The sequence below is a fragment of the Pleurodeles waltl genome, chromosome 4_2, assembly GCF_031143425.1.
Source record: "Pleurodeles waltl isolate 20211129_DDA chromosome 4_2, aPleWal1.hap1.20221129, whole genome shotgun sequence".
NCBI lineage: Eukaryota > Metazoa > Chordata > Amphibia > Caudata > Salamandridae > Pleurodeles > Pleurodeles waltl.
This window is the reverse complement of record NC_090443.1, coordinates 1,048,588,573-1,048,614,076: the sequence shown is the minus strand read 5'-3', so window position 1 is coordinate 1,048,614,076 and position 25,504 is coordinate 1,048,588,573. Positions and strand designations below refer to the sequence as shown.

Here is a 25,504-nt window from a genome sequence, read left to right as displayed (position 1 = left end):
CGCGCCTTCTTACCCCCCAAAAAAAAAAAATAAAAAAAAAAATAAATAAAAAAAAAAAAAAAAAACTTGCTCCTAATCTATAGCGAACTGGTAAAAATAGCAAGGGATAAGATGATTTTAACAAAGACCAGTAACCGAAAGCAATTTTCAATGTCCACTTCTGTGCAACTGCACGTATTAGAAAAAAATGTAATATCCTGATCATAAGACAGATGGGATAATGCAAACACTTCCCTATATGGCTGCTATAAAGGGTGGAAGAAAATCTGCCACGCTCAGTTCTTTGACCAAGGCCTAAGGGAAACAATCCTACTAAATAACTAGGATGATACAGGCATCAAAGGAGGGTACAAAGAAATGAGAACATCCTGGCTGGGACAGCAAAGGAAACCCCAGGCAGACGGTGAACAGAATACTGCCATCGCTTTTCACCATCTTAAAATTCATTGATAGTCTACATATTGAACGAAAAGTGATGTTCGGGGGGAGAATAAATTATGTGGGTGAGCACGCGTGAACATCTATGAAGGTTAAAGGAAGCCGTGGCTCTTAAATAAATCCACGCCAATATGGTGCCAAGTGTTCTACGATCAGAGGAACAACCACAGAGGTACTTATTTGGCAGCATGCAAGTCACAAGTGGTACTTATAATCGAGGCATACTTTTTTTTTTTCAAATGTTCACACATTTTTTTAAGTTTAAACAGAGGATACACTGCAGTCATAAGAGACTCATAGTAAGCATCCTCTGGATTCATTAAATGCCCCAATACAGACAAGGAGAGTTTTCTACAGTTCATGAAATGTCCAGGGGCTTTCCATCCACATTACTAATGAAACGTTTCAGCCCACGAGCTGGAATGCCATCTAACCTGCCTGGGTGCAGTCAGACGTAAGAACGAAGGGTTAAATGCTTTTTCTAGAGCTGAAAGGCAGTAAGACCATATGTCTCTATGTTCTCACCTCCGATGCCTTCTTCCGTGGCTTCCTTTCCTTCACCACCTTGACTTTTTTGGGAGCTTTTGGCTTAGGTTCTCCATCAGTATTCTCGCCTTCGCTGGAGGAGCTTGCAGAGACGTTACTGTCAAACCTAAACAAAACCAGATTAATTTCACATTACTTCCAAGATACCAACAGGAAGGGCACCTGGTGTAGGTCCAGAAACAAGGTGATTTAATTCTAGACTGGCTGTGGAATGGGTCTAGGAAATGGGTCCTCTCTGGCAACTTACAAAAGGAAACAGGAACAGTTTTAAAAAGAGCCAATGTCCTCGACAAAACTTATGACTGTAGACATAAGCCCTTGAGCCCCAGGGTGGACATGATAAAATGAGGATGCACCTTTATCAAGCAGTGTGAACTGAGACAAAGGGACCCAGCACGTCAGGTCCCCATGGCTGACCTCAGAAGAAGCATATTTAGTCGAACTGCAGTCCAATGGGACCACATTCACTTTAGTGGTGCTCTGGGACTAGAGTTCTGCTAGACAGGAATGAAGGCAGAAGTGCTGCGAGTCTAGACAATACTTACTCCTCAGCCACCTCCTCCTCCTCCTCTCCGGGAGCGAAAGATTCATCTGAAAGCAAAACAGAAGCGGTTGTTACAAACTAAATTTGAAAGCAGGGATGCAATTAGGGGGAAGAGACACGCTGCCGGGGTGACTGGTTAAGTCTGATAGCTCCATGCGGGTGGTGGCTACTCTGACCTGTTTAGAAATGAAACCAAACCCCATTTATGTTACTTAAGGATTATATCTGCCCTTTAAATTAGGTGTCAGTCGATACAAGCCACTTCTCTAAAAATGCATAAAATGACCACAGGGGTGCAATGCCCCAAACCCCTTATCCTTGAAAATGCCGCACTCTTAGTGTTTGCCGTCAAATTGTGGTTGGGGACCCAAAAAAAACCTTTCCACATGTCAAGAGCAGTGACAGCAGGTGGAGTCCTAAGTTTCATGACCCCAAAGATGCAGCAACACTGTGTGAGGGTTGTACTGGAGTACATCGACTCTGCAGCCACAAATGAATCACTAGCTAAGGAGTAGGAAGAGCACAGCGGGCGGAGAGGCTTGCGAGTAGACACAAGTATGTTTTGGCATCAGATACTTAAATGAGTGATGCAGCAATGTGTGAGGTGTGTTGTGTGTGACAAAGCAAACGTCAAGGGGTTCTCCTCTTCGTTCTGGAGATCACCTAGATTGAGGAGCTCTCTCATTACTCAGGTGTGTTCTCATCAGACAGTGGGGGAGAGGGACTGTAGCGGGTGCTCGCTCCACGAGCTCTCCCCATGTGAGACAGGAGACCCTGGCGATGCCATTAACTTCTTGGAGGTGACCACATTTGAGGGAGGGCAATCGTAAGACAGTAGGCGCAGATAGTATGGGTGCTGCAGAGGCAACAGAATGGCAGCTTACCAGTCTCATCACCAGAGTCTTCGCTGCTTCCGTGCTCCTCCCGAATCTTGCCTTCGGCCTTCATGCGCTCAAGGTAGGCGTCATGTTGATCGTCATCTGAATCCGCATAGTCGTCATAGCCTTGCTTCATGCCCTGCAACGTGGAGACTGGTTAGAGAATATACTAGCAGCAAACCACTACCCACAAGGCACAAGCAGCCCACACATCCACTGCCGCAGGCGATCCAACACAGCCATATTGCAGGCAAAAGCCTACACCACAGGCATCAGTGTGAGCACAGGAAATATCATGGCTTTCAACTATACACCTGGTGAGAGCATGCAGAGGTGCATACCTACCATATCAGGGGAATAACCAAATACTGGCCAAACACACACTTTCCATCTCACCTCTCAAGATGCCGCACATCTAGCAAGCCAGGTACCGTACAGCACACCCCAGTTCAACTGCTCGATAGCACAGCTTCCATGAGTCTCAACAGATAAAGCACCAATGAAAGCAAAACATTCAGACTGGGAACCTACATGGATTAAATCAACTATTCTCTCCAACAAAAACCACACCTCCCCATGTCTGTCTGCTCACAACAGAACCTTAAAATTAGCCACAAGAATGTCACCCAATGAGCACAAGAATTCCTCATCCGAGGACCAGAGTCCAAGGCAAATACATAGCATTCTAGTCATACTTTCCTGTCTGAGTAATTGATCAAGGTTTCTGGCAGACCCAATCGGCCTTCAGTCATTCCCACAGAACCTGAAGCGAAGCTCTTCAACCGAGGAAAAGGACTCTGCCCCTTTCTATTGAGAGAGAAAACCCTCCCAAACATACAGCGGTAAAGCAATTAGAGAAAACAGTAAATCTGCTTGTGCATTCGTTTGAGAGACTACTTGGGAGAAGTCCCACACCACCTTTTTTCATTAGGTATGTGTCTCCTAGAAAAGCAGGTTTAAGCTATCCAAGAGATGTACTGATACTAGATTTATGTATCTAAGGTAGAAAGGCCCACCCTCAGCAGCCCTAGCAGATTCCTAATCCTGCTGGCTTTGGACGATGGAAACAGGGGCACTAAGTTTACCCTGGAGAGTTCTGCGGTCCTAAAGACATCCTCTACCAAGACAAATGATCTCTAGTGCTTCAGTCAGCTTGCCATGGGCTTGTAGACTATGGAGAAGAAATGAAGAGAATTGTGGCAACAGTCTACTTCTCAATGTTTCGGTTTAAGACACCCATAAATCATCAGAAGTACAGCTCTGTGTTTGAGAGTAGGGTGGTGCGACGACGAGGGATGGCATATCCTGCACATTTCGGTCACATTCAAGCTTATGAATTGAAGGAATGAGTGCTGACCAGGAGCTGCCAAGCTTCGAGTAAGGCACTGATTCAAGATGGATTTGTTTTGTCACTGTACGCAAGGGATCCAGAGGTCGTCATTTTTGGAAGTCTGACACCACCATAGCAATGGCTACAGCCTGGTGAAAGAAATCGGTACCAAGCAAGTGCCTGACCGTGGAACCGGTGACTTGTCGCTGAAAGTGTCTGCACCAAACTGAATTACTTTGTCACCAAGAATCTTTAGGCAATGATACCCTACGGTGAGTAAGAGAAAATCAATTTCTGGCTTGTGTCTGCAAGGGCTGAACCCAGTGCCTAATAACTAACAAAGCGATCTTCTGCAGCGAGGGTTTCAGCGTCCGACTCTCTCAAAGATGGCCCTCGCTAACCCACTAAGGGCTCCGGTTCAGAGAGAGATTGCCCGGCTAGAGTACAGCATGACACATAAACCTCCGCAATGTAGGCCGGTGACTGCACGTTTCTGATTTTCTTCACAAGGGCTTCGGAAACAAGATATGAAAATTTATGGTAGACACAGCAATGACAGCAGAGGGAAGCCACTGTACTGTTGGAATAGAGACCTGCTAGTCACTCAGAAACCACTTACAGCATACTATGAATGGCTGCTGGAGCACTAGCACTAAAGAGGGATTGCTTTTAAAGAGAAGAATGCCCCCAGGGTGGTCGACAAGAGGCTAAAACTAGTGCAGTACTTAATAGCTTGTCTTGATATAGTGTGCATTTCTAAGCACTGTATTAACAGCTGCTGGCTTATTACTTGGTGAATACTGCTCTATTTACAGATACCAGGTGTCCACGGAGGGGGATGTGACCACGAGGCCTACAGATCACATCAGATGTCACCAGTGAGTAATTAATTCACCGAACCATGTTACTGGCAACACAGAGGAGGAGGAAATGAGAGGGCACAAGCCCAGGACTAAAACAACTGTATTATGGTCTAGTGAGACGGGAATTTAATATGAAGCACCAAACTTTGAGAGTAGCTTAAGCAGTTACCTTCTGGGTACCACCGCCCTGTACAAACCAGACAAGGTGGGGGACTCAGTTCATTCGAACCCTTTGACAAGAACCTGAAAAAAGGCATTCCTGCTTGCAAGGGGACTCGTGCAAGTTGTATCACGTGGTCACCGATGCCTAAGGAATACGCCAACAGACTTATTTCACCACTCGCTACTTTGGAAATCTTTTCCCCATCTGCAGAGAAGCCAGGCTAGATACAAGATTCAAATATATATATACACATAAGTGGACAACTCTGGTTCACCAGCCAGCATAACACATGACTTCTGGTGACAGAGGGCAGTTATTCTACTGCTATTACATTATCTCCCAAAGCTTGCAAGAAGCAGGCACATAAGTACTATTCCTATATACTGTGATAACAGCCTTCCCTAATATTTCCTCTACAGACAAAGTAGGCACTCCCCTAAACATGCAGAGATTTGATATTTTCTTTTGGATTGTGATGAGTTGAGTTCTTGAGACAGAGCAGCATGAAGCCAGGAAATGGCTTAAAGCCCTCTCCCATCAGCTGAAACAACTTGCATTCTACAAAGACAATCTAGTCACAAACTCGTACTCCAAGAAACACATGCTCATAGTTTGGTGTTTCTTCTGCCAAAAGGACCTTTAAAGTTACCACCCAAAGAGGGGGAAGGTGGAGGAAGATCCAGGACTGCATGGAGATAACATTTGTCAATATTCCCCTTAGCAAATGTTAGAAGCTTTATCGATTATTTCTTTAAGATTATGTATAGTTTTGTACGAGCACGCTAGAAGCACAGAAAAAAATGCCAGGTCAATTGTACTGCATGTACAGGGGAATGGAATTTGTTTAGCCCAAGGCCCAGGACATATGGTTTGGGATGAAGGAGAACATGTTTTTGTTTATTCTGTCCTTGGGACAAGTAGGCCCAACACCCTGCAGCAGAAATCCGTTAGGCTGCCAGTTTACAGTACCACATTGAGGATCTGGGAAGTTCATTGTCTGCAGTTAAGGTAATATGTATGTCCATATGTTAATGCTGTTCGAACGTGTATTTATGGCTCATTAATGCAAAGTCTTTATTATTATGGTGAGGGCTGTAGGGAAATGTTGTAAGCCCTGAATGCACTACTTAAAGTGGTTCCAGCATAAAAAGGTCTACACAAGTCTGAAAACTTTAACTAATTGAGGCTATGTGTAAGGCTCCCAGAAAGCTCTCTCAGTAGATGCACATATTTGCAGAAGCTTGAAAGCACGATTGATGATGGCCTTCAAAATAAAATGCTTACAAAAAATGCAGCTAGGAAACAAAACGTTTTGCTAAACTACAAGTACCATTTCTCTGGAAAATCGATGTAACCAATTTCAACAAGATTATGGGAAACATGAAAATAAACGAGCACTGACAAAGCAAATAGGTTTGACAGTGGTGGGCAGCCTTGTGGTTATGTCAATGGGCGTCTTGTTTTGACATGGTTTTCATAAAACTTTGTTGTGGGACCTGCCAGGTTCTAACTATTATAACAAACACTTTCAAAAAGCAGAAATATTTTTTGGTTAAAAAAAAAAACACACACATTCTTAAACGAAACAGAACTACTTTGTGTGCAGATGTACTCCTCGTGAAAGAGCATAATGCGGCCACTCGCAGTGAAGCCAACCGAGAGAGGGACAGAATTTTAATAAAAACAAAAAAAAGTCTCAGTTAACGACAGACCTAAGTAAAGGCCCAATTCTTGAAGAAAGTCACAAACGTGCACCCATGGTATATGTCCTTGCATTAGTGGAGATTTACAGCTTTCATGAATTTGCAGAAGTAGGCCAGGAAATATTTGTGAACTGCATTTTAACCCGACCAAATATGCATGTGATTTGCTCATGTGACAACCTGCTGAGCATTTACAAGATCACTTTTCCTCTAACCCCTTTATACTTCTGCTCTTGTCAGGAGTACATTTCCAACCTTTCTCTGAATGGGAAAAGATTAGAGAAGAGCTGGTGAAAACCCACAAAACATGCAAGTTAGTAGGTTTGCACAGACTCAACAGGGCATTCCGACACAGACTATTGCTTACCATTACCGCCAGCCCCAGTATGTAGATATGTAGAAAGGTGGGAAAAATCAGTCCATTGCTAGTATTCACACACTACTAGAGTATGAGCTCTGGCATAATCAGAGAGGCTATTATCACAGCTCTCATATAATGAGATTGCTGCCATAATCTGCTGCCGCACTATGTGGTACCAAAGAGACCAGTAGATTTTGTTTTTTGTTTTTTAAAAGGACAAGTAGATCAATGAAGTAACCTGTCCCATAAACAAGCAGATATTTTATCAAATTCCACACCCTGCATGCAGGGTACCAGGTCCAGAATACTGCAAGCCATAACTTATTGGAGTGGCACTTACACCACACAGAAGCACCAGCATACTTAACATGCACACAAACCGCAAGATTAAAGCAGGCGCCATAATAACAAGAAAGTAGTAAAGGTCATACAGTAGAAATAGAACTTCTAGTGGGAAGGAAAGTGACCGAGCGCCTTGGGTCAGGTAGGAGCAGATTCTATACTTATGGCATATACAAGATTCAGGCACATTGGATGACGCAATAATATAAATGAGAGATCTCTGGTGCACCCTTTGAGTTTATACCTGTGACCTTTGCATTCCCAAGCACAAAACAACGCATGAAGAGTAAACACAAAAAAAAAAAAAAGAAAACCAGGATCCTTGGGTCCAGTTTTTCTAACGCTATATTAGCATTGCAAGCACATACACAATCCAATACTAACAAGGTCCATGCACGTCGACTTGTGCTAGAGAAGGTTAGAGAAGGAAGTTCAAGCAGCAAACATTTCCATCCACATGCACACAGACCTGCAAGTCGAAGGGTTAAATGGTCAGTGAAGACACGTTTGTACCTAGATACATTGGCCTGTCTACTCAAAAAACACTTACTATAAATGGTGTATTGGAAATAGCTGCTACAGGGTGGCACCACTTGTGTAATCTGTGTGGCGTGGATGAATAGAAGCCTGGAAGTAGGGCTGAACTATTCCGGCTCTTTCTACATATCAGCACAGAATTGGTTTCGGGTAGGGTTAGGGGCCCACAGGGTTAGAGCTGGGCCCGGCGCACTGCCCAGCTTCAGGAGGTAGGTGTTGGGGGAAGGGGTACTAGAGAAGGTCCATGTTCTCCTATACATCATCTGTCTTGGAGTAGAAGGGTATTAGGTCTGTATTTTCCGGTATAGTGCCAACCACAGAATAAAACAGCCAAGGGCTGCTGTGCACCCTATACCGTGGGCCTGATGGTGGGGTAGGGATCTTCTGTACAGAACCTGCCCTTTCACAGAAAGATCCAAGCGTGCACTACATAGTGCCTGGCTGGAGATACAGGATTACTTGCACATGATCCAGTGCTCCACTGGAAAATCCTAGACTGTAGTTCTACAGATCAACACCCCCTCGCATGGCCATCTGTGGATTCCTGTCCTGAGGCGAGGGGTGGTCACCTGCAGGTTACTGGGTCCGTTAGTAGGGGAGAGGTAGTTGGTCTTGCTTTAAAAAGCGCACTCTAACAAAAACAGACGCTCTAGTAAGGACTGCATTTGCAAGTTCTCTAGTGTAACATTGGTCAGTGTCTCCTCATGCAGATGGTTATGTATCAAACACATGCAAGTTAACCTGGCACAGCTGAACGTAGCTACTAACCTCTTTCTTCTAAAAGGACAGAAACAAAATGGAAGAATGAGATGATCAATGGCCCAATGGAAAGAAAGCCAACAGAATACTGGAGTGCAAGAGAAACGGAGGAGTGGGAGAGAAGACCATAACTTCAGGTTATGAAGAGGGAAATAGGAGAAGCAAAGGTGTAGAGGACAGAGATGTAGCATGAATAGTGAAGAACAAAGAGCAGTATGTCCAGCACCCGCCCCCTCCATCGAGACCCGCACCCCTCTGTACAACACTACCAGATACCTCTTTCAGTCCTCGGTTCTTGATATTTAGTTTCTTTGCATTCACAAAGTCAAAGAGCTTCCCGTACTCCTCCCTAAAAGGAAAGAACAGATGAAACCAGGAGACAGTGGGGAGAGCAAAAAATGAGAAACAATAGGAGGGAGTGAACAGAAAAGTGGGATGGGTGAGGGAGGGAGGAGGCCCAGAAGCAACACTGTGTAAGCTGTAAGCAGAGGTTCATACGGAGGGAATCCGAGAGCAGGAGATCAGTACTGACAAAAAGTGGAGCAGAAGTGATACGGAGGGAAAGGGGCAAAAGAACGGAGAGCCACAGACTAAACCAGAGGGTAAGGAAGCAGAGCGGAGATCACCAGTACTGAAGGAACGAGGAGAGGGAACCAGAACTCAATACTACGGAATAAGAGCCTGTAGCGAAAAATAAGTACTGAAGGGATAGGAACAGAGAGCAGCAGAGCAACATGGATGGAAAAGGTGGGGAGGGATCAGAGACCAGGAGAGCAATACTGAGGTAGGGGTGAAGTGTGGGAAAGTGAAATAGTAGCAGTAGGACAGAAAGGGTGAGAAAGTATTCAACAGGAGGCCACAACTGGGAGAAAAGAGCAATGAAAGAGCTGTGAGGGATTTGGGTCACAGGAGACCAGACAGCGCCGAGTACAGAGGGGAATGGATCATGAAAAAAAATACATTCTGGGGCCTCCTGCTTTGTATGGCGAACAGTACTTTTAAAATGGGCAGCAATTGCTGCGGTCACAAGGGACCAGGGAAGCCGGAAATGCTCTTTCTTTCAACATAACAAGGTGCTGTGTCAACACTCCTTGATGGGTGGTATCAGATGCCAGTGTTTCTCAAGGTGTCCTCCAATCCTCAATAAATACTGCTCTATGCCCAGGGAGTGAAACAGGGATTCTGTTGGGGGGGGAAGGGTAAACCAAGTACAGCAGGATTCTAATCTGTAGGTTGGGCTCTGCACTGTGTGCTCTTCTTCACTGGGATGTAGAATTCTGCTCTTACTGAGAGCTCACCTCTTGGTGCAGCTAATGGGCCACTTAGGACTTTGGGAATCACACAGGGGGGCTCACCTCTCAATGCTGCTGAAGGTATACGGTGATCCTTGCTTGGTCTCGATCTCAAAGTCAAAGGAGCGGGTGGTGGTAGTCCCACGAGCAAAGTTGACATTGGAGATTTCATCAAAGCGGATGTGCACAGGTGGTTTGTGCACGTAGATAAAGCCACGCTCCAGTGGGTACAGGAGCCCAGAACTTGCCTTGTACGAACAGGTAATGCACTGGCCCCCTGAATGTCTGCAAAGGGAGAGAAGTGAATAAGGGGTAAGCATGGAAGATTACTGATCAAATAATGTAGCAACAAACACTAAAGAAACCACACACTGATGCACACAGAGGAGCTAGTTCAAACCCCACAATAAAAGGTGACAAGAAATGCACCTTGCAATAAAGCAACTGTTTTGGGACATGAGTTGTTTAGAGAAGCTATGCTACCCCAGTAAACTTAGTTCAGAATTTACAACCTAAAAAGCTACAGAAGTGCTCCCAATTTTACATTCAAAGAAGATTATAACTCAAGGGCCCAGGGCCTTCATAAGTGCATCCAGATTGGGAACACTTCTTTCAGGTTCTCCTACATATGTCCATCCAGTCTCCCATACCTGGGGTCTGTGCAAGTATGTTCTTTAGTTTATCACTTGTGCTCAAGTGGAAACACTAAAGCAGATAGTTGGTGCTGATAGTTGGTGCTCATTTGTGACACTATGTGCAAAGCCTCAAGTAATCACCAGTGGCTGAGATTAGTTGAAGCTTTCCACCAATCACTTTTTTTTTGTGCATTTCTATGCGCAACAGAAGGGAAGGTCCCCAGCATAATGCACAGGGGTATTTCCTAGCTACAGACTGCAACTATATGGTGGTGTTTTTTTTATTTTTTATACTGGTCACATCCTGGCACAGTGTGCGAAGAGGCCTAGGCCGGTCTCTTGGCATTAGTAAGGTCCTGGGCCTGCCATGCGACATGGAGGGTCACACCAATAATGCATTCCAAGTGTACAGACAGTGGACTGTTGTCCCGGTCACATGCTTAGCACGAGATGTGGTGGTGGCTGCAGTGTTCTCTGAATTCATAGTTTTGGCCACACCGTTTTAACCACATCATCTGAGTGAAGTCGACTGGGTCCACTCATGTAAATTGCTGCTGTAAGTACCGGCTAGGATCCTAACACCAACAAGTCTGTGAGTGCAGCCGACATGGCATATGGATGATTCATGAGTGAACCAGGGTAATGGTTCCATTTTAGATACCTCAAGCCTGGCGTTATTGAAGATGGAGGGAGCAAACCTAGACAATGAAGTGAGGAGCAGGAGACAAGGCACCTTTGGAAGTTCTAGTAGGCTTTCTGCTGAGGGGGGCTGCTCATCCTTCCTGAGGCGCTCCTAACAATCAAAGTAGAGTTTCATCTTCAAGGCAGCACCGATATGTATTTCTGTAGTGTGCACTTGTAGAGCGATGTAACATAATGAAAATGTCACTTACCCAGTGTACATCTGTTCGTGGCATCAGTCGCAGTAGATTCGCATGTTCTGCAATAGCTCGCCATCTGGTGTTGGGCCGGAGTGTTACAAGTTGTTTTTCTTCGAAGAAGTCTTTCGAGTCACGGGACCGAGTGACTCCTCCTTTTGTCTCCATTGCGCATGGGCGTCAACTCCATCTTCGATTGTTTTTCCCCGCAGAGGGTGAGGTAGGAGTTGAATTGTAGTAATAGTGCCCATGCAATGGAGTGACTAAGTATGCACCTATTTAAGGTTGAGATGATACATATATAAATAATTGAAGGTAACTTCCAAACTGCTACAGGCTCCCGGGGAGGCGGGTGGGCACATGCGAATCTACTGCGACTGATGCCACGAACAGATGTACACTGGGTAAGTGACATTTTCAGTTCGATGGCATCTGTCGCTGTAGATACGCATGTTCTGCATAGACTAGTAAGCAGTTATTTCCCCAAAAGCGGTGGATCAGCCTGTAGGAGTGGAAGTAGTGTGAAATAATGTTCTTAATACGGCTTGACCTACTGTGGCTTGTTGTGCGGATAGCACGTCTACACAGTAGTGCTTGGTGAATGTGTGAGGCGTAGACCATGTGGCTGCCTTACATATTTCTTGCATTGGGATGTTTCCTAGAAAGGCCATGGTAGCACCTTTCTTTCTGGTTGAGTGTGCCCTTGGTGTAATGGGCAGCTGTCGTTTAGCTTTAAGGTAGCAGATTTGGATGCATTTAACTATCCATCTGGCTATACCTTGTTTTGATATTGGGTTTCCTGCATGAGGTTTTTGAAATGCAATAAATAGTTGTTTAGTCTTTCTGATGTTTTTTGTTCTGTCAATGTAATACATCAATGCTCTTTTGACATCTAATGTATGTAGTGCCCTTTCAGCTACGGTATCTGGCTGTGGAAAAAACACTGGAAGTTCCACTGTTTGATTTAGATGGAACGGTGAAATAACCTTTGGCAAAAATTTAGGATTGGTCCTTAGGACGACTTTATTTTTGTGTAGTTGTATAAAAGGTTCCTGTATTGTAAACGCCTGAATCTCGCTTACTCTTCTTAGGGAAGTAATGGCGATGAGAAATGCCACCTTCCAGGTTAGGAACTGTATGTCGCAGGAGTGCATGGGTTCAAAAGGTGGACCCATAAGTCTAGTTAGGACCACATTTAGGTTCCATGAAGGAACAGGTGGTGTTCTTGGTGGTATAATTCTCCTGAGGCCCTCCATGAATGCTTTAATGACTGGTATCTTATATAGGGAAGTTGAATAGGTAGTCTGCAGGTATGCAGATATTGCTGCAAGGTGTATTTTAATGGAAGAGAAAGCCAGGTTAGATTTTTGTAAGTGAAGCAAGTAACCCACTACATGTTCTGGAGTTGTGTGTAATGGTTGTATTTGATTAATATGGCAGTAGCAAACAAACCACTTCCATTTACTTGCATAGCAGTGCCTGGTGGATGGCCTTCTAGCTTGTTTTATGACTTCCATACATTCTTGGGTAAGTTGTAAGTGCCCGAATTCTAGGATTTCAGGAGCCAGATTGCTAGATTCAGCGATGCTGGATCTGGGTGTCTGATCTTTTGGTTGTGCTGTGTCAACAGATCTGGCCTGTTGGGCAATTTGATGCAGGGTACCACTGATAGGTCTAGCAGCGTTGTGTACCAGGGTTGCCTTGCCCAAGTTGGTGCTATCAATATGAGTTGGAGTTTGCTTTGACTGAGTTTGTTTACCAGGTAAGGAAGGAGAGGGAGAGGAGGAAAAGCGTAAGCAAATATCCCTGACCAGTTCATCCATAGGGCATTGCCTTGGGATTGTTCGTGTGGGTATCTGGATGCGAAGTTTTGGCATTTTGCGTTCTCCCTTGTCGCAAACAAGTCTATCTGAGGTGTTCCCCAGAGTTTGAAATAAGTGTTCAGAATTTGGGGGTGAATCTCCCATTCGTGGACCTGTTGGTGATCTCGAGAGAGATTGTCTGCGAGTTGATTTTGGATCCCTGGTATAAATTGTGCTATTAGGCGAATTTGGTTGTGAATTGCCCAACGCCAAACCTTTTGTGCTAGCAGGCTTAACTGCGTGGAGTGCGTCCCCCCCGCTTGTTTAGATAATACATTGTTGTCATGTTGTCTGTTTTGACGAGAATGTATTTGTGAACTATTATTGGTTGGAAAGCTTTTAGTGCTTGAAAAACTGCTAGAAGTTCTAGGTGATTGATATGCAGTTTTGTTTGATGTACGTTCCATTGTCCTTGTATGCTGTGTTGATCGAGGTGTGCTCCCCACCCTGTCATGGAAGCATCTGTTGTTATTACGTATTGTGGCACTGGGTCTTGGAAAGGCCGCCCCTTGTTTAAATTTATGTTGTTCCACCACAGAAGCGAGAGGTAAGTTTGGCGGTCTATTAACACCAGATGTAGAAGGTGACCCTGTGCTTGAGACCACTGTGATGCTAGGCATTGTTGTAAGGGCCTCATGTGCAGTCTTGCGTTTGGGACAATGGCTATGCATGAAGACATCATGCCTAGGAGTTGTAATACCATCTTTGCTTGTATCTTTTGTGTTGGATACATGCGTTGTATGATGGTGTTGAAATTTAGAATTCTTTGTGGACTTGGAGTGGCTACTCCCTTTGATGTGTCTATTATGGCTCCTAGGTATTGTTGTACCTTGCGCGGCAGAATGTTGGATTTTGTAAAGTTGACGGTGAACCCGAGTTTGAAGAGGGTTTGTATGATCTGATTTGTGTGATTTGAGCACTCTATGAACGAATGGGCCTTGATTAGCCAGTCGTCCAAATATGGGAACACATGTATTTGCTGCCTTCTTATGTGTGCAGCGACTACCGCTAGGCATTTGGTAAAGACTCTTGGTGCGGTTGTTAATCCGAAAGGCAGTACCTTGAATTGGTAATGTATTCCTTTGAATACAAACCTTAGGTATTTCCTGTGCGATGGGTGTATTGGTATATGGAAATAAGCGTCCTTGAGGTCTAAAGTTGCCATGTAGTCGTGTAGTTTTAGCAATGGCAATACTTCTTGTAGTGTGACCATGTGGAAGTGGTCCGATTTGATGAAAGTGTTCACTACTCTGAGGTCTAGGATTGGTCTCAGCGTTTTGTCCTTCTTTGGTATCAGAAAGTACAGTGAGTAAACTCCTGTGTTTATTTGTGTGTTTGGCACTAATTCGATTGCATTCTTTTGCAATAGTGCCTGCACTTCTATCTCCAGGAGATTGGAGTGGTGTGTTGTTAAATTTTGTGCTTTTGGTGGTATGTTTGGAGGGAATTGTAGAAATTCTATGCAATAACCATGCTGGATAATTGCTAGAACCCAAGTGTCTGTAGTGATTTCCTCCCATGCTTTGTAATAATGACCTATTCTTCCCCCCACTGGTGTTGTGTGGAGGGGGTGAGTGACATGTGAGTCACTGTTTAGTAGTAGGGGTTTTGGGGCTTTGAAATCTTCCTCTATTTCTAGGGAATTGCCCTCCTCTATATTGTCCCCGAAAACCTCCTCTATACTGTCCCTGGTAACTGGACGGTGTTGCTTGTGAGGTGCTGGCTTGTGTGCTCTGACCCCGAAACCCCCCTCGAAAGGGCGTTTTACGGAATGTGCTGTAATTCCCTCTGCTCTGCGGGGAGTAGAGTGCGCCCATGGCTTTGGCAGTGTCCGTATCTTTTTTGAGTTTCTCAATCGCTGTGTCCACTTCTGGACCGAACAGTTCTTTTTCATTAAAAGGCATATTGAGAACTGCTTGTTGAATCTCTGGTTTAAATCCAGACGTTCGGAGCCATGCATGCCTTCTGATAGTTACAGATGTATTAATTGTCCGTGCAGCTGTATCTGCAGCGTCCATGGAGGAGCGGATCTGGTTGTTGGAAATGGCCTGTCCCTCCTCAACCACTTGTTTTGCCCTATTTTGTAAGTCCTTGGGCAGATGTTCAATGAGATGTTGCATCTCGTCCCAGTGGGCTCTGTCATAGCGCGCAAGTAGTGCCTGGGAGTTCGCGATGCGCCACTGGTTTGCAGCTTGTGCTGCGACTCTTACCAGCTGCATCGAACTTGCGGCTTTCTTTATCTGGGGGTGGTGCATCTCCAGATGTGTGAGAGTTGGCCCTTTTCCTAGCTGCTCCTACAACGACAGAGTCTGGTGGCAGCTGTGTAGTGATGAAAACCAGGTCTGTAGGAGGCGCCTTATACTTTTTTTCCACCCTTGGTGTGATTGACCTGCTTTTGACCGGCTCCTTAAAGATGTCTTTTGCGTGCCGGAGCATACCAGGGAGCATAGGCAGGCTTTGGTACGAGCTGTGGGTGGAGGAGAGTGTGTTGAATAAAAAATCATCCTCGACCTGTTCTGAGTGGAGGCTTACGTTGTGAAATTGTGCTGCTCTAGCCACCACTTGAGAATACGCGGTGCTGTCCTCTGGTGGAGATGGCTTCGTAGGGTATGCCTCCGGACTATTATCTGACACTGGGGCGTCGTATAGGTCCCATGCGTCCTGATCTTGGTCACCCTGGCTCATGGTGGTGTGAGCTGGGGAGAGTGATGGAGTTTGTGCTGGTGAGACGTGAATCACGGGCGGAGGAGAGGGTGGTGGGGTAACTCTTTTCACCACTTTTGGTTGTGGTGTCTGTTCAGTCTGGAACTCCAACCTTCTCTTTCTCCTAATAGGGGGAAGGGTGCTTATCTTTCCTGTCCCCTGCTGTATGAAGATACGCTTTTGCGTATGGTCCACATCAGTTGCTTGTAGCTCTTCCTCAAACCTATGCTTTTGCATTTGGGAGGTTAGCGAGTGCTCTTCTGTATAAGAGCCTGAAGCTGGGTCGCTTGCAGTTTGTTTCGGCATCGAAACCCTGTCTGCGTGTTTTTTCGGCTCCGAGGTGACTTTTTTCTTTTTCGGGGCCGAAACCTCTCGGCGTCGATCTGCTTCGGTGCCGCTGTCTCGGCGTCGAGCCGTGTCCACACCGGCATCTCGGTGTCGAGGCTTGTCTCCAGCACTTTCTCGGTCCCGAGAAGGCTGCGTGCCGGTGTCTCGACCGGAGTCAGACGACCTCGGCACTGTTTGGGCCTTTTTCGGTGCCGACGGTCGGTCACCGAATTTATGGGTGGAGCCATGGCCGGATGGCAGTGGCGTCCCCTGGGCCTTGTAAATGTGTCTCTGTGTGGTTTTCAACGTCTTACTCACGGTTTGTGTATCGTCGAATCCTTCGGAGTCTGAGTCTTGGATCGAGAAGGTACCTTCCTCTTCCTGTTCCTCGAACTCCTGTTGGGCTGTCGGTGCGGACGCCATCTGAAGTCTTCTGGCTCGACGGTCTCGGAGTGTTTTTCGGGACCGGAACGCACGACAGGCCTCGCAGGTGTCTTCGCTGTGCTCAGGTGACAGGCACAGGTTGCAGACCAAGTGTTGGTCTGTGTAGGGGTATTTATTGTGGCATTTGGGGCAGAAACGGAACGGGGTCCGTTCCATCGGCGTTCTTCAGCACGCGGTCGGGCCGACCAGGCCCCGACGGGGGATCGAAAAAACTACCCTGAAGGGCACCGGAGTTTTCGATGCGGTGTGGAATCTAAGTACGCCGATCCCGAACGCAACAATACCGACGAAAATCTTCTGAAATTAGCTAATTTTCCGTTCCGAAACTCGGAGCGACAGGAACACGTCCGAACCCGATGGCGGAAAAAAAACAATCGAAGATGGAGTCGACGCCCATGCGCAATGGAGACAAAAGGAGGAGTCACTCGGTCCCGTGACTCGAAAGACTTCTTCGAAGAAAAACAACTTGTAACACTCCGGCCCAACACCAGATGGCGAGCTATTGCAGAACATGCGTATCTACAGCGACAGATGCCATCGAACTGAAGGTTTAACATGTAGCACAGGAAGGGAAAAGGGACTCTGATAATGTAAGCAAATGCCTCTTTTTGTATGGTCACCAAGATTTGACATGCTGCAGTTGTGACTCTCAGTGCACTAAGGCCTCCTAACCAGATGCCAGTGCCTCAAACCCAAAATGAGTAGGTTACATTGGCTATACTCACATGGCATAGGCTAACCTGTCAGTTAATAGTATATGGTGCTCGGGTGCCCAGGGCATGCAAGTTAGAGTCTCATCCAAGGGACTGCAGCGCTGGCTCTCCCTGTAGCTGCCTGAAGGGTGCGTCATCTGTGGAGGTAACTGATTCTGAGGACCTTGTTGGTCCCCCTGACTGGCTCCCTTCTGGAGTTGGTCACCTGAAGTGACTCTAAGTGACCACATTACAACTAGCCCAACTTTTTACTGAAAAAGTTTACAAGAGTCAAATCAGTTTTATTCGCCAATGCTGGTTCACACTTGAAGGAAATGCTGCAATTCACTATTACTGTATCTCCAGAAACATCTGGTGGATCTTTTGTGGTGTCTAAAAATACGTACAAATACAGTCTATTTTTATAAACTGGTGTCACATTTCTTTGGTGTCTTGTAGATTTATTCTTCAATTGTTTTTATCTGTTTAAATGCTTTACACTTGTTCCTTTGTGTAAGCCCTGCTGCTCAGAGCCAGCGCTACCCAGGGTTGAGATAAAGGTTTGACAAACAAAAACTACTGGTCCTAAAGGGATTTATAAGTATTACATGGTAAGCCCCACAACTACACCATATAATACACCCAAATCCTCACAGAATAAATGAATGGTTACGGTGCAGAAGACAAGGATGACAGGTGAAGGAGAAAAGCAGAACTGTGTCCGAGAGCGGGTGGGAGTGAACCTCTGTCAGAGGTTGCTCACCACCTGGATACATACTCTGAAACCCTCCAAAGTATTGCTAACACTAGTGAAGCTGATCTAAAACCAGAACTTTGCAGCAACCAGTCACTCTTCGTTCACTTACCCAATAAAATTGCCAGGCACTGTGATCTTCCGATTCACCAAAGCCTTCATGACACGACTCACCACTTCATACAGCGACCCAGACATGTTTTTCGTCAATTTACCCTCAAAACGTTTTTCAACCTCCTCCCTAGATGGCAAAAGTCAATGATTAGATACACAAGATGGAAGAGTAAGGTGGGAGAATCTATCGGGGAAACAGTGGCAGACAGTGTATTAGGCTCAGGGTTCACGAGTGATCAGGAGAAGCAGTGAAGCAGAGAATGGACAATTCAAAGTGTGGCAGCATGGACAGTAGAGGATGCTGGGTAAAGAGAAGTACTGTGCCCATTATGCATACTGGAATGTAAAAGGTAAATAGAAGCTAAACCAATTATGTATTACTAGGTAAAGACAAACATGGAAATCATCCCAAATGTGAAGGGAGGTACAGTGGCAAGAAAAGGAGACAAATGCTGAAAAATACTAAAAACAAACGCGGGAAGGCCATTATAGAAAAGCCTTTTACCAAACCACAATAAGAGGTATAATGGCTTTTCCCTTTAACAGGGACTGACATTTCAAATGAAAAAAAGAAAGTCTAAACAGAATTCACGCCCGGGCTTACTCGTTCATGTTGAGCGTCAGGGAGATGTCTTCCTCTTTGGAGAAGAGCAGGATCAGGAAGTGGTACCTGGTCTGTCCCTGCTTAATAGGAGGGTCCAAGCTGATCTAGAAGGGAGCAAAGACATTTACAAGTGTAACTGAGCAAGAAGAAAAGCCAAGATTCCTCTCAAGGTAAAGCAAAACCACCACCCATGACTGACGCCTGTAGAAACCCAATTCCCGGTCAACCTCACGCAGCCAAGCTTCCACTGGTAAAATGGGTGGCGTGGCGTTTCATTACCACACCGCTGTCCACAAACTGCAGTTGGAATGGCTGAATTATGCAAGGTTGGTCTCTTGCCATAATGGAAAATCTGGACACCAGCACCATGCAAGTGCTTCTGGGATTCGGTCAGTGATGCAGTGGAACAGAGGAGACTGACATTTGCTGTCACAAATCTACAGGCATCCCTCTTCGACTTATGAACCTCATGCTAAAGAGATACGCAAGTGTGCTCATTCCCGGCTCACATCCTACAGCATTTTTTTTTTTTTTTTTACACTGAATTTCTGGGTGAAGTTCAGAAATTTTTGGACAAAAGGTAAGCCATCAGTAGTGGGCGTTTTTTTATGCGGACTATTCTATAATCCACTCTGAGTGCCTGGTGGACATTCAAGGGGAGCTGAGATCAAGCATTAAAGAGAACGCTGTGGTCAGGCAGGTTTATTCAGAGATTACCTTTTTCTCAGTGCCAAACCTGAGTGCATGGAACAAGGTTCAAAGATCTTTGTCTTGCAATACTCAGCAGGTGGGTAAGTAGTTCCAAGAGCTTCCTTAGGTACCCCAAGCATGCGAGTGAGGATCAAGGGTTGAGAATTGTCACTTGCTGTACACTACCTGCCCAAATATGCCATAAAATGTCCACAAAGTGTGTCCTAACAATTACTGTAAGGAAATGCCTCCTTGGCATGGTTACCCCCTGACTTTTTGCCTTTGCTGATGCTATGTTTTGAATTGAAAGTGTGCGGAGGCCTGCTAACCAGGCCCCAGCACCAGTGTTCTTTCCCTAACCTGTACTTTTGTATCCACAATTGGCACACACTGGCATCCAGGTAAGTCCCTTGTAACTGATACCTCTGGTACCAAGGGCCCTGATGCCAGGGAAGGTCTCTAAGGGCTGCAGGATGTCTTATGCCACCCTGGAGACCCCTCACTCAGCACAGACACACTGCTTGCCAGCTTGTGTGTGCTGGTGAGAACAAAATGAGTAAGCCGACATGGCACTCCCCTCAGGGTGCCATGCCAGCCTCTCACTGCCTATGCAAGTATAGATAAGTCACCCCTCTAGCAGGCCTTACAGCCCTAAGGCAGGGTGCACTACACCATAGGTGAGGGCACCAGTGCATGAGCACTGTGCCCCTACAGTGTCCAAGCCAAACCTTAGACATTGTAAGTGCAGGGTAGCCATAAGAGTATATGGTCTGGGAGTCTGTCAAACACGAACTCCACAGCACCATAATGGCTACACTGAAAACTGGGAAGTTTGGTATCAAACTTCTCAGCACAATGAATGAACACTGATGCCAGTGTACATTTTATTGTGAAACACACCCCAGAGGGCACCTTAGAGGTGCCCCCTGAAACTATATCCAACTATCTGTGTAGGCTGACTGGTTCCAGCAGCCTGCCACACTAGAGACATGTTGCTGGCCCCATGGGCAGAGTGCCTTTGTCACTCTGAGGCCAGTAACAAAGCCTGCACTGGGTGGAGATGCTAACACCTCCCCCAGGCTGGAGCTTTAACACCTGGCGGTGAGCCTCAAAGGCTCACCTCTTTGTTCCAGCACCGCAGGACACTCCAGCTAGTGGAGTTGCCCGCCCCCTCCGGCCCCGGCACCCACTTTTGGCGGCAAGGCCGGAGAAAATAATGAGAATAACAAGGAGGAGTCACTGACCAGTCAGGACAGCCCCTAAGGTGTCCTGAGCTGAAGTGACTAACTTTTAGAAATCCTCCATCTTGCAGATGGAGGATTCCCTCAATAGGGATAGGATTGTGACCCCCTCCCCTTGGGAGGAGGCACAAAGAGGGTGTACCCCACCCTCAGGGCTAGTAGCCATTGGCTACTAACCCCCAGACCTAAACACGCCCTCAAATTTAGTATTTAAGGGCTTCCCTGAACCTAAGAATTTAGATTCCTGCAACTTACAAGAAGAAGAGGAATGCTGAGCTGAAAAACCCCTGCAGAGGAAGAACAGAAGACACCAACTGCTTTGGCTCCAGACTTACCGGCCTGTCTCCTGCCTTCCAAAGAAACCTGCTCCAGCGACGCTTTCCAAAGGACCAGCGACCTCTGAATCCTCAGAGGACTGCCCTGCTTCAAGCAAGACAAGAAACTCCAGAGGACAGCGGCACTGCTCCAAAAGAACTGGAACTTTGTTACAGAGGAGCAGATTTAAAGACCCCTGCAAATCCCCGCAAGAAGCGTGAGACTTGCAACACTGCACCCGGCGACCCCGACTCGACTGGTGGAGAACCAACACCTCAGGGAGGACCCTCCGGCGACTCCGACAGTGAGTAACCAAAGTTGTCCCCCCTGAGCCCCCACAGCGACGCCTGCAGAGGGAATCCCGAGGCTCCCCCTGACCGCGACTGCCTGAACCTAAAGTCCCGACGGCTGGAAAAGACCCTGCACCCGCAGCCCCCAGCACCTGAAGGAACGGAACTTCTGTGCAGGAGTGTCCCCCAGGAGGCCCTCTCCCTTGCCCAGGTGGTGGCTACCACGAGGAGCCCCCCCCTTGCCTGCCTGCACCGCTGAAGAGACCCCTTGGTCTCCAATTGAAACCTACAGAGAACCCGAGGCTTGTTTGCACACTGCACCCGGCCGCCCCCACGCTGCTGAGGGTATACTTTTTGTGTTGACTTGTGTCCCCCCCCCGGTGCCCTACAAAACCCCCCTGGTCTGCCCTCCGAAGACGCGGGTACTTACCTGCTGGCAGACTGGAACCGGGGCACCCCCTTCTCTCCATTGAAGCCTATGTGTTTTGGGCACCTCTTTGACCTCTGCACCCGACATGCCCTGAGCTGCTGGTGTGGTAACTTTGGGGTTGCTCTGAACCCCCAACGGTGGGCTACCTTGGACCCAAAACTGAGACCTGTAAGTGATTTACTTACCTGCTAAAAATAACAATACTTTACCTCCCCCAGGAACTGTGAAAATTGCACTGTGTCCACTTTTAAAACAGCTATTGGTGTTTTATGTGAAAAGTATATATGCTACTGTAATTATTCAAAGTTCCTAAAGTACGTACCTGCAATACCTTTCAAATGAGATATTACATGTAGAATTTGAACCTGTGGTTCTTAAAATAAACTAAGAAAATATATTTTTCTATAACAAAACCTATTGGCTGGATTTGTCTCTGAGTGTGTGTACCTCATTTATTGCCTGTGTGTATGTACAACAAATGCTTAACACTATTTGTAGGAAGTTGGCTCTGTATGTGCTATTTCAAAGTAAGGAATAGCATGCACAGAGTCCAAGGGTTCCCCTTAGAGGTAAGATAGTGGCAAAAAGAGAATACTAATGCTCTATTTTGTGGTAGTGTGGTCGAGCAGTAGGCTCATCAAAGGAGTAGTGTTAAGCATTTGTTGTACATACACACAGGCAATAAATGAGGAACACACACTCAGAGACAAATCCAGCCAATAGGTTTTGTTATAGAAAAATATATTTTCTTAGTTTATTTTAAGAACCACAGGTTCAAATTCTACATGTAATATCTCATTTGAAAGGTATTGCAGGTAAGTACTTTAGGAACTTTAAATCATTACATTAGCATGTATACTTTTTTCATAAAACACAATAAGCTGTTTTAAAAGTGGACACTGTGCAATTTTCACAGTTCCTGGGGGAGGTAAAGTAATGTTAGTTTTCACAGGTAAGTAAGTCACTTACAGGTTTCAGTTCTTGGTCCACGGTAGCCCACCGTTGGGGGTTCAGAGCAACCCCAAAGTTATCACACCAGCAGCTCAGGGCCGGTCAGGTGCAAAGGTCAAAGAGGTGCCCAAAACACATAGGCTTCAATGGAGAGAAGGGGGTGCCCCGGTTCCAGTCTGCCAGCAGGTAAGTACCCGCGTCTTCGGAGGGCAGACCAGGGGGGTTTTGTAGGGCACCGGGGGGGGACACAGGTCAGCACAAAAAGTACAACCTCAGCAGCGCGGGGGCGGCCGGGTGCAGTGTGCAAACACGCGTCAGGTTTGTAATGGTTTTCAATGAGAGATCGAGGGATCGCTTCAGCGTTGCAGGCAGGCAAGGGGGGGGGGGGGGGGCTCCTCGGGGTAGCCACCACCTGGGCAAGGGAGAGGGCCTCCTGGGGGTCACTCCTGCACAGGAGTTCCGTTTCTTTAGGTGCTGGGGGCTGCGGGTGCAGGGTCTTTTCCAGCCGTCGGGAAATGGAGTTCAGGCAGTTGCGGTCAGGGGGAGCCTCGGGATTCCCTCTGCAGGCGTCGCTGTGGGGGCTCAGGGGGGACAACTTTGGTTACTCACAGTCGTAGAGTCACCGGAGGGTCCTCCCTGAAGCGTTGTTTCTCCACCAGTCGAGTCGGGGTCGCCGGGTGCAGTGTTGCAAGTCTCACGCTTCTGGCGGGGAGTTGCAGGGGTCTTTAAATCTGCTACTTGAAACAAAGTTGCAGTTCTTTTGGAGCAGGGCCGCTGTCCTCGGGAGTTTCTTGTCTTTCTTGAAGCAGGGCAGTCCTCAGAGGATTCAGAGGTCGCTGGTCCCTTGGAAAGCGTCGCTGGAGCAGGTTTCTTTGGAAGGCAGGAGACAGGCCGGTAAGTCTGGGGCCAAAGCAGTTGGTGTCTTCTGTTCTTCCTCTGCAGGGGTTTTTCAGCTCAGCAGTCCTCTTCTTGTAGTTTCAGAAATCTAAATTCTTAGGTTCAGGGGAGCCCTTAAATACAAAATTTTAGGGCGTGTTTAGGTCTGGGGGGTTAGTAGCCAATGGCTACTAGCCCTGAGGGTGAGTACACCCTCTGTGCCTCCTCCCAAGGGGAGGGGGTCACATCCCTAATCCTATTGGGGGAATCCTCCATCTGCAAGATGGAGGATTTCTAAAAGTTAGAGTCACCTCAGCTCAGGACACCTTAAGGGCTGTCCTGACTGGCCAGTGACGACTCCTTGTTGTTTTCTTTGTTTCCTCATGTCTTGCCGCCAAAAGTGGGGGCCGTGGCCGGGGGGGGGCGGGCAACTCCACTAGCTGGAGTGTCCTGCGGTGCTGTGACAAAGGGGTGAGCCTTTGAGGCTCACTGCCAGGTGTTACAGCTCCTGCCTGGGGGAGGTGTTAGCATCTCCACCCAGTGCAGGCTTTGTTACTGGCCTCAGAGTGACAAAGGCACTCGCAACATGTCTCTAGTGTGGCAGGCTGCTGGAACCAGTCAGCCTACACAGATAGTCGGTTAAGGTTTCAGGGGGCACCTCTAAGGTGCCCTCTGGGGTGTATTTTACAATAAAATGTACACTGGCATCAGTGTGCATTTATTGTGCTGAGAAGTTTGATACCAAACTTCCCAGTTTTCAGTGTAGCCATTATGGTGCTGTGGAGTTCGTGTTTGACAAACTCCCAGACCATATACTCTTATGGCTACCCTGCACTTACAATGTCTAAGGTATTGCTTAGACACTGTAGGGGCACAGTGCTCATGCACTGTTGCCCTCACCTATGGTATAGTGCACCCTGCCTTAGGGCTGTAAGTCCTACTAGAGGGGTGACTTATCTATACCTGCATAGGCAGTGAGAGGCTGGCATGGCACCCTGAGGGGAGTGCCATGTCGACTTACTCGTTTTGTTCTCACCAGCACACACAAGCTGGCAAGCAGTGTGTCTGTGCTGAGTGAGGGGTCTCCAGGGTGGCATAAGACATGCTGCAGCCCTTAGAGACCTTCCCTGGCATCAGGGCCCTTGGTACCAGGGGTACCATTTACAAGGGACTTATCTGGATGCCAGGGTGTGCCAATTGTGGAATCAAAATTACAGGTTAGGGAAAGAACACTGGTGCTGGGGCCTGGTTAGCAGGCCTCAGCACAATTTCAATTCAAAACATAGCATCAGCAAAGGCAAAAAGTCAGGGGGTAACCATGCCAAGGAGGCATTTCCTTACACTACTCCTTTGATAAGCCTACTGCTCGACCACACTACCACAAAATAGAGCATTAGTATTATCTCTTTTTGCCACTATCTTACCTCTAAGGGGAACCCTTGGACTCTGTGCATACTATTCCTTACTTTGAAATAGCACATACAGAGCCAACTTCCTACAATTACGTTATCCTTGTCCAGGCCCAAGGGCTTTGGCTGCCTCTTGCAGAAAGGATCATGTTAAATATTCTAATAAAGACCCACATGTGCTGCTTCATTTGTCGGTGCAGTTTCAGACCGAGCTATCCCATCTGTCCAGGGCACCCACACTCCCAGCCTTTAAATGTTTGGAACAGCACATGCAATGAGGGCCTCGGGGATAACAGTGGTGAATGTTTTGTCGCAGGGTCTTTACAATATCAAAGAATATTCAAAATTGGCATATGCCCTCAAATCTAATTTCTGATTACATTTCCACTTGGTAACTTAAGAACAGGGGATTCCAGAACTCCTAGACTGAATAATCAGAATTGCACCTCACACCACAGGCTCAGAAAGACCACTAGATGCCAGTGGGAAGGCACTGCAAAAGGCTCGACTTAACTACAGTAAGATAAAATTGC

General features: G+C 46.7%; 1 protein-coding gene across 3 annotated transcripts in view; it reads right to left on the bottom strand.

Moving 5' to 3' along the window:
* Positions 1–25,504, bottom strand: part of SSRP1 (structure specific recognition protein 1) — a 114,938-nt gene that overhangs the window by 38,783 nt on the left and 50,651 nt on the right. For all 3 annotated transcript variants that reach the window (XM_069233038.1, XM_069233040.1, XM_069233039.1), the window contains 7 exons: positions 18,770–18,873; positions 18,164–18,292; positions 9,820–10,041; positions 8,741–8,813; positions 2,413–2,545; positions 1,530–1,575; positions 964–1,090 (listed from right to left, as the gene is read on the bottom strand). In XM_069233038.1, the coding sequence (XP_069089139.1) occupies positions 964–1,090; positions 1,530–1,575; positions 2,413–2,545; positions 8,741–8,813; positions 9,820–10,041; positions 18,164–18,292; positions 18,770–18,873 (834 nt within the window). The remainder of the gene's footprint in view (positions 1–963; positions 1,091–1,529; positions 1,576–2,412; positions 2,546–8,740; positions 8,814–9,819; positions 10,042–18,163; positions 18,293–18,769; positions 18,874–25,504) is intronic.